Source organism: Montipora foliosa, chromosome 9 (assembly GCF_036669935.1).
Source record: "Montipora foliosa isolate CH-2021 chromosome 9, ASM3666993v2, whole genome shotgun sequence".
Lineage (NCBI taxonomy): Eukaryota > Metazoa > Cnidaria > Anthozoa > Scleractinia > Acroporidae > Montipora > Montipora foliosa.
Window position 1 is genome coordinate 28,587,554 of NC_090877.1, and position 17,500 is coordinate 28,605,053.

At 37.3% G+C, this 17,500-nt stretch overlaps 1 protein-coding gene across 2 annotated transcripts in view; it reads left to right on the top strand.

The window, feature by feature from the left end:
- LOC137972031 (testis-expressed protein 47-like) overlaps positions 1-2,971 on the top strand; it is a 90,108-nt gene extending 87,137 nt beyond the window's left edge. For both annotated transcript variants that reach the window (XM_068818833.1, XM_068818834.1), the window contains one exon: positions 2,841-2,971. In XM_068818833.1, coding sequence (XP_068674934.1) covers positions 2,841-2,884 — 44 coding nt within the window. In that variant the 3' untranslated portion in view covers positions 2,885-2,971. The remainder of the gene's footprint in view (positions 1-2,840) is intronic.
- Positions 2,972-17,500: the final 14,529 nt, after the last annotated feature.

Sequence of the window (17,500 nt, forward strand, 5' to 3'; positions counted from 1 at the left end):
CGTGACAATAACAGTATTAACAGAAATTTAAAGCTCACGGTACAACTTTTTAAAGACATGTTTCGGCATGACTCATGCCATCAGCAATTTAACGTGTTGTTTCCTTTTCCACTGTTTTAAATACGTTTACAATTTGAGTACGTTAGCAATTTGAAATTTAAAATACATTAACAGTTACAATTCTGCACGTGCAAGTGCACGAGTCTTAATTACGTAATCGCAAGTCACAAGAAGCAAAAATCATTGTTGGGTTGTAATTTCGCATTTAGTTCTGGCTTCTAGCGGCTGATGTAGACCGCTTCTTTGAGCTTAAGACAATGTCTAGTTTTGGCTGAATCTACAATCTTGAAACAATCAACCGAACACTTGCGGTTACAACTAGGTGAACCGTTCAGGTGTTTGAATACTAAGAATTTTTGTCAGTCGAGAGATGCTCTTTTACCCTGGTTGCAAAGTGGCGTGACGTCTCGCAAATGTAACGGGAGTTACACCCCGCACAGGTAAATTGATACACAACCATAGATTTTAATGCATCTGGAATAGGATCTTTGAAACTGAAAAAAATCGTGATTTTGAAAGAAGAAAAAACAATTCTGATGTCTATATCTTTGCAATAAACGTCCAACAAGTGTTTTAGCTTTTTGCGTGTGACGGTAGAGAAATCACCCACAAATCGCAGTTTGAAGTATGGAAGACCTGTAGTGTTTTGCCAGCAGAAGAAGTGTTGTTTTGAGTTGGTCTAAAAGAAAATTTGTTTTTATACCCCTCAATGATCTTATCTATGAGATGACTAGGAAAGGAGTTGCGTTGAAGAGTTATAGATAGCTGTTGAAGATCTTTTTCCTGTCCAGTGGTGGTGTTGTTGATTTTAAAAATTCTGTCAACCAATGTGTAAATCAGACCAACCTTATACCTGAAGCCAGTATCAAGTATTTATGAGTCAATGAATCAATGAGTCAATGAGTTACTGCAGTTACCCTAACCCATAAAATGAAAGCTAAAAATTTCAGAGAGTGCTTAGGCCTAATCACTGAATCAAGGGCTTAGGCTTAGTCAATAAATTATTGCTTTATTGACTGTGAGTCTCATTGACTCATGACGCATTGACTCATTGACCATATGACTCATAAATCATGGGACCTCACCAGAAGCAAGTAAAACTAAGGAAATTTGTAAGAAGCCCAGTGTAAGTTCTCTTGTGATATATTGAAGCAAGAGAAAATGAGGGGACAGAGAGGGAGGCTCAGGACGTTGGCCGGGATATGTTATGTCCACGAAAGTTATTTTTAGACGAGCGGAAGTCTTTGTTCTAGCGGAAGTCTGTCTTCCGAGACGTCCGCATGCAGTCTTGCTTCGCTCTCAGGTTCTTAGTGAAAAGAGAAAATGACGGCGCACGTGGAAGGCTGATGAATATTTATTTTCTTTCAAACATCGGACCGAGGTTGGCCTGCATGCGGACGTCTCGGAAGACTTCCGCTCGTCTAAAAATAACTTTCGTGGACATATCCCAAGGGCTGGACCGGGAGCCTCCCTCTCTGTCCCCTCATTTTCTCTTGATTGAAGTGATACAAGAAGCCCCCGAGTTATCCACCAGAACATCCAGGAAGGGGAGTTTCCCATTGAGTTGAGTTTCAAACGTAAACCTAATGTTAGGATGTCTAGAGTTGAGATAACTTAAAAACTTCATTGCGTCCTGCTCATTGTGAAATAGACATAAAGTGTCATCAACGTATCTGCGGTAATATAGCAACTAATCTATCCATTGCTCTTCATGATACCCCATAAATAAATTTGCGAGAATAGGTGCTAAGGGAGAACCCATAAAATGATAGCAACTCCATCACATTGATCATAGAAAAAACCATTAAACAGAAAATGGGTTTGTGAAGTTGCAAAAGTAAACAATTCTTTAACATTAGCCTTGTTAATAGGAAACTCAGGGTTGTACTTAAAAATGGTCTCTACGGCGAGGTCGATTGTCTCACTAAGCGGGATATTAGTGAAAAGGCTTTTCGTTAAAGTTCTCAGCTTCTTCTGATGCGTCAGGATGATCTTTTTCATCTGCTTATCTACATTCTTCTGAAGGTGCCTGGTCAGTATTGTCCAGTCCAAGGTGTTTAAAGTAGCCTTTAGTTTGTTTTCCAAATTGCTAACGTACTCAAATTGTAAACGTATTTAAAACAGTGGAAAAGGAAACAACACATTAACCTGACGATGGCATGAGTCATGCCGAAACATGTCTTTAAAAAGTTGTATCGTGAGCTTGAAATTTCTGTTAATATTATTATTATACACTCCTTCTTTTGTGCGAATGCTGACCATTTATAGCGTAGTAGCCAAAACAGGGAGCCAGGGTCGGGCTTGGGGTGTCTTTTTTCCCCCCTATTGTTTTTGTTTCAGAGTAAAACAACGTACTTTTTAGCCAAGAAACTTCCGTCTGTTTTTTTTTTGTTGTAATCTTTAACTGAATATTTACATTTCATCTGTCGGGTCAGGAAGCCTTTGTAGAGTTCCTGAGAAACGTATCTATTTACACTATCATGAGGTTGAGCGGCCAATCAAAACAGAGTTTGTAATTGAAAATCTAAACATCTATGAGATACAAAAACGGACTTGTAAATTATCGCAAATGACAATGCTGACAAGTACAAACTAAGATGGCCCTTTCATAGCTTTTTTTTTTACTAATTTCCAAAGAAATTCCGACTCCGGCCGGCCGGCCGAAACTCCGGCTGACTCCGGCCCCAGCCCGGCGTTTTGGCTACTACCCATTTATATTGTAGTGTAGTGTTTACCTTCCACTTGTGTCACTTTTTTTTTTTTTTCTTTCTTTGAAACAGAACTTACTTGGCCAATGCAAACACGACTGTTTCCTTTGAGTTAAAGATAACTGTTAGGACTGTTCGTATTTGAGTTGTAGTACAGTGCGACTTGTAAATAAAAAAAATTGAATAAATGCAAACAGGTGTGATGTTTTGTACAGTTCATCACTTCATGATAAGCTAGACGCTCCATAAAGCGTATACTGGGTTGCCTGTGGTACGTGTTACACAAAAAAGGAAGGAACTGAATTGGGTAGTATTGAACTTCAGCATTCCAGTCATTTTTTTCATATGTCGCGAGCAGAGGCCCTTTGGCTCACACGTTCACACGTTTAATTATTTTGTAATGTCCTGTCCCATTTTGAGGTCTTTTAGTTTTTAAAGCTTTGGTAATAAATTCAGTTTAAAGATAACAAAACACGCTCTTGAGTAAAATTCATTCGTTTCTTCTTTAAATAAATAGTCTGCAAAAAATTAACTGCAAATTGCTCTGACGGACGTTTTCCAGCATGTCTTGCGGTTGCACTAAGCAAACGTTTATTGCACACACTAAGAAAGGGCTGAAGGTGTTGTTTCCGCTTCATAATTTCTCTTCTTGTTAGTCTAATCTGATGCCACCAGAAAAAGACAAGCCAAAAGACAGATGAAGAAAAAAATTAACATAGTTTTTATATATAACTCTGAATCGAATTTTCATCGAAAGATAAATGACAATCGATCTTAAAAACACGAAAATTTCTGCAGTCTCTGACTTTTATGAATAGACGGATAGGTCATGATGTTTTGTCAATAGGAAGGAATCGATTACGTGCCAGGCAACCATAAAGATGCACGTGATCATCTTGTGTCAACTTAATGAACTACGGTAAAAAGGGGCAGCCCAAGCTCGGTGTAAGATTTATAGACTTTGTATGGGAAAACACATTTTGAGCTTATAAAGGCCAAAGTAAGCTGTAAATGTAGAAATGAACTTCACTTACCTCTACGTACAGTTGTCCTCGTCTTTTCTGTGCAATCGGAGGGCAAACTGCGTCCGTTTTAGACGGGTTTGTGGCTTACGAATTTTTGCGATGTCGTTAGTTGTCATTTACCCTCATAACAACTAACGACATCGCAAAAATTCGTAAGCCACAAACCCGTCTAAAACACTTTGCCCTCCGATTCCACAGAAAAGACGAGGACAACTGTACGTAGAGGTAAGTGAAGTTTATTTCTACATTTACAGCTTTATAATGCATCAGTCAATTGAAATCCCCACCCCTTTCGCCCCAGGTCCCGGGGAAGGGTGGGGAATTATAGGGGCATTGAAGCGCTTTTGAACAACAATCTGTCCCCTGGGGGTGGTATATTTGACTGATTTTGACTTTAGGTCCCGTCCCCACGTGGGGCAAGTGTAGCACTGGCATTCGAGTGTCTAAAGATGGCGGAAAGCCCGAAAAAGGTAAAGCCTGGTTTTGACGAGCGACGCAAGTGCAAGAAAAAGCGCAAGCATCAGAGCGCTTATTTCACCGTGAAAACAGGGTTGACGCAAGCATAAGCAAAAGCGCCAGCATAAGCATAAGGATTTTTCCTTTTCCTTGTGCCTGCGCTTATGCTTGCGTCGTGTGAAAATGAAACGCAGCGTAAGCACCAGGAAATTTGCTACGTCTGACCAATTAAAGTACTCGTTCCAGATTCTCCGCGTCTGAGCATTTGAACAAAATGGCGGATGCCGTGGTTGTTATTTAATGCTTTAATATTTCGAGGTTCGTTTTCACTAGCATAAGCTACTTATTCTTGTGCTTGTGCTTGCGTCGCTAGTGAAAACCAACAGAGCGGTCAAACGTCTACGCATGCCCAAATGGATAATTTTTTGCCAGCCGCGCGCCAATTTCCCGCGCAAAATTTTAAAGGAAAACATTGGAAACAACCGGTGTAACGCAAAATTTACGAAACAAATTGAAACGTTCATAGAAATCTGTAAAAGGAAACAAGAGAACGTAAAAGGAAAACTTAAGACTTTCCAGACACAAAGTTTATTAAATTACCGGTATTCTGTTGATTTACCATTTTGTTTTGAGCTTTACCAAAAAAGTTATTCCTCCACAAAAACGGCGTCATGCTGCGAGCTGACAGTGCAGTATATTTTTATTTGTTATATTATTAATCGTGCGATGCGTGACACCGGAAGCTGACGGCAAGCGCTGTGTAAACGAAGGGAAAACTCGTAAAGAAATTAAAAGAAAATGGCAGTTATTCGGCTTAGCTCAGACGAGCTGACAAAACCTTGGCAAGGACTCGAATGATTCCGTCGGGATCGTGGATTTGTTTGCGGCATAGAAATGAAATCCATCGAAACAACAAACCACGTTCGTGTCCTTCATTCCTATCCCTGAACGGTTTTACCAGGTATTCGAAAAGGATGGAAAAAAAACTTACCAGATTACAGACCTGGAATAAACTGGTATTGTAAATACAAACTTGAGGCCGACAAAAGCTTTAGAGATCACGTTAAATACATTCCACGGAAAAGAAAGGACTCCAACAAACAGAAGGTAGAATACTTTTTAACTCTGACATTTCACGGATTATTTCTGTTAGCCCGTTGTACAAGTTAAAACATAAACAAATATATAAATAACGAGGAAAATGTCACTTATTGAATGCAGAGGGCCCACGAGAAGAGGAAAAGTGTCGTGAAAATACTGATCAATAGAGGCAAGTCTAGTTGTGTATATTTTTATTTCTAACTGTGATATCCAATCGCTCTTATTTGCTTACATGCCATTCACATGTTTAATCAAAAGTAAATCATAAGAACGATTAAATCGCTTTAATTTTTCAAGGCTCTTGCAAACTCTTTCCTTTACATATTTCATTTTTTTTCCAAATCAATTAAGCCAGTAATAAAGATTAAATCAAACCAAGGCTTGTCAGATATGTAGAAAGGAAAAGATAAGGAAAACGGGTATTCTGCCCTCCTGTTTATTTACTAACAACTACTTCTAGCAAAAGTCAGAGTGTAAAACTGGAACTGCTTTTTGTTATAATTTATTATCATTATTTTAGAGCCTTTAATTGGAGAATTAATTGAAAGATTTCAGATGGCACTTGGTAGTCATCATAAAAATAGTAGTTTGCCCTTGTAGGAAGTGACTGCCATGAGGAAGTTTACTTCAAGTACCTGGATTGTTTAATGCTGTCTTTAAAACAATACTTCGGGAAGACTCCAGACTGTCAGAAGACAGAAGATACCTCCAAGAACAAAGAACAGTTGCCCTCCTTCACATAATAGCATATTTCAGGTGTGCACGAACATGAATTAATTTAAACCAATAAAAGAGTACATCTGAAAAATCTGAAATAAATTTTCATGTTTGCATATATCACAGATTACATGTCCTTTGCAAAAGGACTTGGGCCTCTACATGCATCAGCATCGCCTTTCAAGAGCTGGCCTGAACAATGGCCCCATCTTTGGTTTTTCAGTTGAACCACAAACTATTGACAGGCACAAAAGGAACTTACGGAAGCAGCATTCAGACTCATATGTTAGGGAGAGTGTATTCAATTACATTGTAAAATAATATTAAGTGATGAATACAGAGCCAAAATAAGATTACTGTTTTTAAGATAGACAATATAGAGTTTATTGCTCAAGGGAATTTGAATGTAATCTATGGAATATTAAAATAAATTACTTTTGTTTGCTTGTCAGTAACTTCATTTGTTTAACATACACATTGTGTAATATTTAGTTTGTCAACGGATTATTCATTTTCTTTTATTAGGAGGGTACTACATCTATGGTGTTACTACTGGATGATTTCCATAACATCCAGACAGTTCGCATACCAAATAATCTAAAGTTGTCAAAAGCAACGCATATGCAAAGGAAGGGACACTTTAATGTAAAGGTGGTATCGCAAAAAGTCGCCTGTAAGAAATTTTCACCAAAGGTCTTAAAAACCATCACAAGTCATTTTTCAGTCCTCAGTTGTCCTACCAACAACTGAGGGCATACGATAAACAGAAGCAAATCAAACAGTTCAGGTGTAGTATGAATAATAATATATTTATTTCATTTCTTGAGCCCTTCATTTTAATCATACCTGTAGTGAGTCTAAAATTAAGAGACTTTTCAATAATAATAATAATAATAATAATAATAATAATAATACTACTACTACTACTAATAATAATAATAATAATAATAACATAACAACAACAACAAAAGAATAATAATAATCTTGAAAATAATAGTAATAATTCCTTTGTTTGCTATACAATCTGCTGCCTTGTGCTGTATTGGTCATTTTTGGGAATGAGAAGGTTACACAAATTTAAAAATTGTGGAGCATAATACAGAGAACAGTGCAGATGTACATTTCAGTATCTTTAAATCCAGAAATCTGGTAATAAATTAGCATGTTCACTGTAATGTGCTACATTGCATCCTATTTTATCCCTGAAAGCAGTTCCACATGACCATCTGGGTTGTTGCTCAAGATGGAAAACTGTTTGTCCTGACAGTCACTTCCATTTCCCTCATGGTTCCATAGTTGCTAGGTCTGACATAACAGGAAGAGAAGCTAAGCAGTTCTGGCAAAAAGTAAACAAGAAATGTCATTACAACACAACTTATGTTCTCTTACATTTGTAATATTTCTGTGACTAAAGACCAGTTATTTTGCATGTACAGTGTAGTGTACAGAACGAATTTCAAAAGAAGATAAATTAACATTACTTAAAACTTCTTACAAAAGGAAGAACGGCGAAGTTCTTGTGTTGAACAGATAAGAGAACATCTCTGGAAATAACAGGTACTTCAAAACAAAGAACAATACAACTACACAGAAGCATTACACTTAAACAAAATAAAACAGGATAGTTCGAAAGAACTTTTCACTCCTTAAAATGAAAAAAATAGGAGAGCATTCAGTATTTCTGTTGCAAAATATATTAATTTACAAAACATGCTTATGCACTTAAGAATTGTACGTAAGCTTGAAGGATCATATGAATGATGTAATATTTACACAGATCACGACAAGAACACGGCAATTCACCTTTCTTTACGTGTAACTTACAATTATTTCCAATGCTGTGCCTTCTCGTGCATGAATGTCTTAGTATAATTTATCGAATCCATCCGAATAAATCGAATACATCGTACGATCAGCTGTCATTGCTTTAGTTTGATGTACTGTTTGACATCACTTCTACATGTGGCTACTGTATGTCTCAATAAAGAAATATGTACAGACTTACTCGCTTGTGTGGTCGTTTTTTACTCCAGTGAGGCGATTTGAGTGTCTCAACTTAAACCCACGAGGTCGCTCCGCCATTTTGGCCGCCTTTTCGCCACTCCAACGCTCGCACATGCGCAGACGTTTGACCGCTGTGTTGTGAAAACCAGGCTTAAAAGCCCCCCGTGGGGGAGAGGGGGAGTACTCTCTTATATACGCTATATAGGTATGTGCCGCCCGATAGGGTAGGGTTTTTGAAGTGCTCAGGATATCCTTTTTGGTATTTTTGGTATTGTGATCCTTAGATATTCCTTACTTAGGGTCACTAAATTGCAGTATCCACCCCAACCCGCAAAACGAAAAAGATACGGTTGAATACACGTTTTCAAGTTTAACAAAACGATTTTAAAGGGACCTTTGTTGCTTGTATGGGCCTTAAAGATGGTATCGAATCTCGATTTTCTACCCTCAAATAGGGTCAGGGTTTGAGAACCTTGATTGATTGACACATCTATCATAAATTGTCGGAAGTCGGAATAGCACTCCCCTCGGAGGTAAGAGTTGCTTTAATCCACGCATATCATTTTTTGACTTCACCATCCATTGCAAATGATATTCAATCTGAATTCTTCGGTTCCTTTAACTTGACTGGAACTAGGAAAATTTAGTATGTGTGATATGCAGCGTAATGTTAATTTCACTTTGAACGTTGAACGTTGCCGTTGAACAGTTTTGTGATCAGATGGTCTTGAGCAATAATGAAAAATGTGCTTTGCCCATATTTAATAGTTGAACAAAAAGTGTGTCTTTAATTAGCATTGTACCAGTAACTAAAATGCACTCTTCACAAACCCAAAGCAAAACATTTGAAATTTCTTTCCATAGTAAATGTTGGATTTCTTACCCCAAGTATTGGGGCATTTGATCTCAATTTCTGCCTCACGAGGTGGGGGTCTTGATGCTTTTTGACCAGGGTCTATGTTAAATCCCCCACCCTTCTCCGGTACCTGGGGGGTGGGGGTTTCAATTGACTGGTGCATGAGCTCAAAGTATATTTTCCCATACAAAGTCTATAAATCGTACTCCGAGCTTGGGCTGCCTATGCTGGAAAGAATGTTAATCGTTCGTCGTTTTCAGAGTAAAACAACGTACTTTTTAGCCAAGAAACGTCCGTCTTTGGTTTTTTAATTTTGTTGTAATATTTAACTGAATATTTACATTTCATCTGTTGGATTCCCGAGAAACGTATCTATTTTGACTTCAGGCTGAACTATTTACACAATCGCGAGGTTTAGAGGCCATTTAATTGAAATTCTAAACATCTATGACAAGCACAAAAGTAGAAGAAATGGTTAAATAAATATGAAGTTTGTTACTATCTTAATGTTTTTGGGTTAAAGGGATATATTGTCGCGCAAATGATGTAATTTCATGACACTCAAAATTCGCAAAAAACGTGACTTCATGGAAACAATCTTCGTACTAGCAAGTCGTAGCAATAAATTGGATCAACCAGGAAGTTAAAGAAACATTAGTTGGCTTCCCAAATAAGCTTCACCTTACACTATAATGACAAAACAGATATTTTTCTGAGGTTAAACCTTAGTTACCTGTCAATCATTTGTCAGAGAAATAAAATTCCTGTCTCCTCGCGTATCACATTTCAAGCCACGTATGCAAATTTGTTAACTAATTTTCACTTTCATTTTTCTTCTTTCAAATGTTAACAAAAATATTATTTCTCGTCAAGCGTTGCATCTTTTTTGTTCAAATAACCGCTAAAAATAAAGATTTTTTAACGATCTATCCGTAGATATTTTTTCATAATTTAATATACCCTGTCAAAATTTGCACAACTATCAAAACAAAAATAGCAACGCACGCAACAAATTTAGTCGCATTTACCTCTTCGTCGAATTCTCATGCTTAACACAAGAATTTTTAGTTATTGTGAAAATCTTTTTCAATTCATTAGCAATCATCCTTTCAAATTTCAGAGAAATCGACCGGTGCACGAATATTTTACGAGTTTTTTTCAACGGGATGTCAAAAGGCCAAGTGGATGTTATGCATAATCGGACGATCAAGTTGCGCGTGTGACCCGTTATAATTTTTTTTTACAACATGTTTCCGAATCGTTAAGTATCACCAAAGAAGACAAGAACATCATTCTAAAAGCTTATTCTACGCAAAACGTAGGTTCTGGAGGTAATTTTGAGAGTGGAAATCAAGGTTACGGCAGACGGCAAGTACAAACTCACGACGCGCAGATGGTATATTTAATTAAGTTAACACACCAGAAAGACGCTAACCACATTTTGACACGAAAATGCTTTACTATTGCAACATAATGAATTCGTAGAGGCCACCTTTTCCAGCGAAAGATTTTTTGAAACAAACAACATATTTGGTATTATAGGCAAAAACTCCTTCCTATTTCATTACGTGCGTGAAGACATAGTTAATGCATGGAGATGGTTATGAAACTCGACAAGTTCCTTTGTTTCATGTTTTTGTCCGTATTTTTGGCCTTGACCCTGCACAAAACACACCTTTTTTCAAGAAGATAACCAATCAAATCCTTCGATTAAATTATGCGCAACTAATTTGCAAACCCGTGCGAAGCGAAAAGAAAAGATTGTGCAGGGTCACGGTCAATTGCGACAACATTGTTCTCGCGTTTGAAGGTTCTAAGGTTTCATAACCAGTCCCTCGATTAACTATGGTGAAGAGAAGAAACTAAATCGTGTCAAATTACCATACGCAATTGCATAAATTTCAGGATCAAACCGTTTCCAGGAAGAACCTTTTCTTTTAATGATGAGCACAAAATAGACGACAAACTGTCGTTCAAATAATTCTTGGCTGTCACATTTCTAACTATTCTTTTACCTGAAGAGTGTGCAGAGTTGAATACAAATAAATACCGCTAGCCAAACAACAGAGATCACCGAGATCCACTTAAGGTTTTCGATTCGTTCTCTGTCTTTGTTGAACCCATAAGCTACGAGAGAATTTTCCATTTGGTTTCAGTGTTCTACATAACAGCACATTTGGTAAAATACTAGAAATACAGCCCACTTTGAATTCGGCTCGACGGGCGATAGATTGTTGTCGAAGTCCATTACTCGTCGCTTTTAAGATTCCAAATATATATTTTTTCACCGCCTGTGTTGTTTATTCAATTGACTTTCCATTATTGAGCTCCATAAGGGTATATTTTGTTTAAAGATCCACTAAAACGCCATTAGCGTTACATGACTTTCGACGCCATTGAAGGTTAAGTTTATCATTCTACCGTGTCCACCAGAGAAATCTACGCACTTCCACTACTCTCTTAATCCTAAGAAAATACGCGCAGAAGGCTCTAGGCACAAAGACACCCCTTAGCAGGGGAGTGACAGGCAAGACTTTAACCGACACGGAAAAAGAAGAAAAAAACAGCAAATCCCACCCATTTTCCGACTGGGATTGCCATAATGGCAACCCAGTAAATATGTTAGCACACTAATATAACAACATTGTTGTCGATTTTGAGACACTTTGCCTGCCATTTGTGTGTCTGAAAACCAGAACCAGGGAATCCACTTATGGAAACCAGAAGGTCAAAATCATCCTGAAAATACGCTGATGTAACCAGAGGGAACATGCAAATAAGTGGTTGATTGTTTTCCTCCTCAATTTGTTATAAATACTAAACAAGTTAGGAAAAACAAATGTGCTCGTCGAGAATTATTATTATTTCAATTAATTTACTTATGCTTCTATTTTATTTTATGGCCCCAAAGTGTTTCTTTACCAAACAAAAAATTTAAGATGCATAAATAAAAAGCTCCTTGTGAAACCAAGAGCTTGCGAGTGGTTGCGTGGAAGCGTAAACATCCTTCCTATTATGGGCATGGATATTGATTACACCAGTAGAATATTTAACATGTCGGTCCCCTTAGTGGTTCATCAGTACCCCCAGGGCATACCCATTCCATACTCCTGTCAAGTACTATCGGTTATTCCATGAAGCCAGAGTATTGGACCTAAAACACCTTTTAAAGTTTATTTTACTTTTTTCTCCCGGCATTCACGTTGCAAGTGTGGGGGTGATAGATAGAAGAATTGTAAAGGCTAAAACCGTTTTCCTTCTTCTGGAATTAAACAAAACAATAACAGCTTTATGATATCCAAAATTTCGCAAGATTTGTTTTAGTTAATGGTGTACATCAAAGCGGTTTCCACCCATTAAAAATGAAGCTGAAACACTCTTTTCAGTCACCTGTAAATAAAGGCCAACGGGCTAAATTCAAAATTATTCCATGACTCTTACAAAAAATACGGTGAAAAGTGGTATACGCAGTCTCCCGGTGCAGTTTTTTGTGCTAATGGAGGTTGGTGTATAATATGCTAATGAGGTTGGAGTTTCGTGATTTTTGTTTGATGTCGTCGAAATCGTTTTTCCTTTCTTCAACAGGATAAACATGCTGAAGATAGGGAAAACTAATTCGTCGGCCATTCATTTTGTCTTCACGTCAAAGATTATTTTTTTGCTCTTTTGATAATATGAATAGAGATGTGGTTAGAAAGGAAAAGATATAATAACCTCTTCGCACAGACCATTCGGTCAAAGAGTTGTTGGATTTATAAAAAACCCTAACAACCCTTTGACGTAAGGGTCCTAAGTTGGTACTAAGGTTGAAAATAATAGGTTATATTATGTTAAGGTTACTTCCCACCTTCAGAGGTCAAAAAGTCGTTTTTGTTTTTTATTTGACAAAATTTAAGTCAGTCATTTTATCAAGCATTTACAAAAGAAAAATGTTAAATTGTTAAATGCGCGGTCCGCAGACCGCGCACCGTTGGCTCAGTTGGTTGAGCACGGGCTGTCACGCGGGAGGTCGTGAGTTCAACTACGGCCGGACCAACACTCAGGGTCCTTAAATAACTGAGGAGAAAGTGCTGCCTTTGTAATTACATCTGCAAATGGTTAGACTCTCTATTCTTCTCGGATAAGGACGATAAGCCGGAGGTCCCGTCTCACAACCTTCAATGTTCATAATCCTGTGGGACGTAAAAGAACCCGCACACTTGTCGCAAAGAGTAGGACATGTAGTTCCCGGTGTTGTGGTCTGTCTTCTTTGATGTATCATGGTTGGGAGGGTAAATACAGATCTCCATTTAAACCAGCTATGCTGAACTGGAATTTCTGTATAAATAATGTAAATAAATAAATAATAATTCATGAGCCTAACAGCCTATCAAAACACCGATAAAGCGTCACGTGTATGAGCTTTATATCCTGATAACACACTCCTCGTTAGTATTCTTTATATAAAGAATACTAATAAGGCATAGCTTGTTTTTCTTGTATGCTAATATTCACCTCTCACAATTTGAACCATTGTTTTGAGTCCAGAGGGACACGCTCTTTGTGGAATGTTTTTTAAGCCGTTCAAAAAACTCGCTGCACGTGTTTTATCGGGTCTAAAAACACTCTGCTACGCCTCGTGCTTTTAAACCCCGATTAAACACTGCTGCTCGTTTTTTGAGCATTACAAAAAGCGTCCGAGTTATTTAGAAAAAAACGTATCTTAAAATAAAGTCATAATTCTGTCAACGGGCGAGACCCCTGGGGGAATTTTCGCGGCAAACGCTCATCGCTCGTATTTCATGTTGTTTGCATGTTTTTATTTACGTCACGTACTTGACAAAATTCCGACGTGGAAGATCTTCATGCTATGGCCCGTTTTAAATGTCGAATTTCACATGTGCCGAATTCAAAGCAAATAAGCGAAAAAAATAGATTTTTTATCATTTGCATTAGATTCGACACATGTGAAATGCGACGTTTAAAACGTCGCAAAGGTAAGTCTAAAGATTATAGTCATAAATATCACATGACCATTTTATTTTGCTCTATTTTAACAACCCAATTAATGATGTCAATGATCATAACCCATAGCTTTGGAAAATTCCATTCAACTTTCAAATGCGTTGCCGAGGAGATGTCTGCACAAGTACTTCGTTGAGTCTTGCGTCGTAAACTCACTACTCCTAGCGTCATAAAAGTCGGGCCATTTTCTTAGCTTACATATCCTTTGGGTCGTGAACAATTCGTATAAATATATTTTTATTAACACTATTACTTTTAATTGCACCTAATCTCCCCGTATGATTCCGAGAATACATATATGTTCTTACGTTCGATAAAAAAGGTAAGATGCAAGCTTTTTTATCGCTCTCCTGTACGTTTGTTTGGCACATAAAGTAATCGTACACCTGTGTATGAGAGCAGGAAGTGAAAACATGATCCAGTTTGTTAATTCCATGACATTACCTTACCTCGAGTTAAGAAACAATATTCATTAAGGGTAAGAAGGATGGTTCCTCAGTTCAACTTAAGTTCGCTTATTTTGTCGATTTATAGGGCTTTCTTATTCCATTTGATAATAAGTAAATTTCAGTTATTGTTTCCCACCAGTAAACAAAAAGTCATTACTTCACGCTCTGAACTTGAATTTTTGTTACGTCTAGTAGAGGAAGAGTAGACAACACTGGCGGAACGTTGGTCGTTGGTGTCTCAAAGGAAACATTCAAATCTAACGCTTGGCGTGTTTAAAGAAAGTTAAAGAACATGGTGACATAATAAAACATACGTTTTGCTGTAGTTATAGTTTTTTTCTTTTTGCCTTTTTTCAATGATCGGACGTATGCCGCGGAAAATCTTCAGTCAGTAGTCTCCCTTCTAAGGGAAGGACCATTAGAAAAGTGATGGGGGTGGGGGGGGGGGGGGATTTTCAGCTGGTACGAATTATTTTTTTCGCGCACTGCTTGTGCAGGAATTTTTTTTCCAGGTGAAACCCCCTGCACGAATTTTTTTTAGACAAATATTGCTTTTTTTAACAGTGAAATCTTAATTCATTATCTATGTTTTTGTGATTTATAAATTATTCTACACTCACAACAGATCAAAGGATACAGGCCACTTTTGAATGCAAAATCTTTTCGAAAATGTACACACAGTGAGAGAGGAGGAAGCCACTTGGAGTGATCGGCTTCCCTGTACATTTTTGCAGTCCCTGCCCTCTGGAATTCCTCTCCCACTTTTATACAATCTTTTTATAAGACTCCAAGAGCAAAACAAATTTTACAAGGAATTACTGGTCCAAGTTGAGAATGTCTCAAAAGAGATCAAAGTGGTTTTCAACACCTATGAACTTTTAGAGGAACAGTGCAGGAAGAAATTTGGTAGCACTGTTGCTGAGCAACAGTGCAAAAGGAAAAAGAAGAGGAATGCACAGAAGAAACTAAAAAGGAAAGCAAAAAAGGGGAAAAAGCAAGTACGTGTACCAACTTGCAGTAGAAAGAACCAAACAAAGAGGAACTAGAGAGATCAGTCATCGATGAGGGGGCCAACCGAGGAAGAAATTGAAGATTAATACAATACAATACAATACAATACAATACTAATACTAAGTTGCTCTCATTTGGCTTTATAGTAATTATTGGGTGATAAGTAGTTACTCTGGTTAATTAAATGTATTTTTTTATATTTATTATAATGCAGTATACAATGTATGTTGCAGGTAGTTTGGCTGCCAATGAAAGCCATACTTTGTGGTTCTTAATTTTTGTTGAAAGTATCAGCGGCAGTGTTGCTGTTTATGTTGTTGACTAGTTAATGTTGGTAACAGTTAAAGTTTTCACACTACTACTACATGTAAATGTTCTTTTTCACTTTATTATAGAATCATTATTCAAGGCGATAAGACCCATCCTCTAAGTTTTACTGTGGGCACAAATAATTGTATAGAATATTTACAAAGATACCAAATTCTAATATTTATTTATTGCAAATTTTATTTTATTATTTTTATTGTAACACAGTATTAACAGAGAATATATCGTACAAGTAGGTACACTAGCTGCAATTTAAAACAAAAGCAAGGTTCTAATTGTCTCCTTTCAATAAGAAAAAAGTGATTTTTGTTTATTCATATTGCGCCTGGTAATATTGTTGATTTCTGAATGACATTTCTGCTATTGTAGTGTGAATCAATTTATGTCACCTTTAATTTGTCATTTCATTCAGTGTGAGGGAAAACACCTCAGTACACTAGATGTCTTTATTTATTAATAATAATATAGCAGGGCCTGGAGTAAAGCCCCAAGAATACTTTGAATAAGAATTATTTTTAATAGACACTGGAAAATATAATATAATTATTTAATAAAAGTCACAATTGGACCTTCCTTCTGCATGAATTTTTTTTCTTTACCTTCTTCATTGCGTGAATTTTTTTTCTTGGCATTTTCCCTCGCATGGTTTTATTTTTGGTTTCCCCCCCCCCCCCCCCAATCACTTTTCTAATGGTCCGTCCTTAATAGATACGGTATTCACTACTTGCACAATCCCATAATACACCTCTATTACCCTCCAAAACTTTGGCATAACCATTGTTTGCAATTTCTGCTGGGACATGAAAATGTCCCAAGAGAAGCCCAAAACAATGCCTATGCGACTGCCTATGCAGATTTTTGGCGGGTAAAAGAGGTGTATTATGGGATTTGTGCAAGTAGTGAATTTGATGAAATGATTTGAATGTGACGTCATAGTAACAAAACGGAAATATATTTTGATTCAATCTCACTCGTGGTCACTCCTGAGTACTTTTAGACCCTATCTTCAACACTGTAGCTAAGGAGCTAAATTTGGTTTTGCGTCAAATCAGTCTGATTTATTTAACCTTCCTTGATTGATTCCGACGTCAATCAGGGAGGAGTGTTGTAATCGAAAATAGACTTGAACCGGAACTAGTGTAACTTTCGACGTCAATCAGGGAGGAGTGTGTTGTAATCGAAAATAGACTTGACCGGAACTAGTGTAACACGCGTGATTCAGTTTTGATTAACATGTTACATAACTCACATGGAGAGTAGTGGACCTCGGGAATTACATGTTATATCTCCGCGGAATTCTATCTTGTATCTTGGCAGTATTGTCATCTCGGACTCTTTTCCGTTAATGAATTATCTCTACCAAAATTTGTATTCATTAGGAAGATATCTGTTATTAAAGAGTATGGATCATTACAAAATGTCCAAAAGCATGGAAAGCGATAACTTTGGATTTCTCAACAGTCTGTCGCCTCAGTCTAACCCAAAATCATTCAGGTAACCAAAAGTTTTCATTTGTGATACAGTTCCATTGCTTTTGTGTTTGTCACGTTTAATCTTGCCATACTTCAGGTTCACGCGTTCATGAATTTGCTCTTGCATCTCGAAGATGTTCGAATTTTAAATAGCTGTTATTACAGTTGAGCCTACGTTTCAGTGGTGTCCGCTTCAGAGCGCGCGGAAGCATGACTTTCGAGTCAATATTCGATTGGATTGAGAGAAGAGTAAGAGATTTAGCGCATGAAATGGGAAAAAAAATGGGTTCCTATCCAGAATTTACATTTT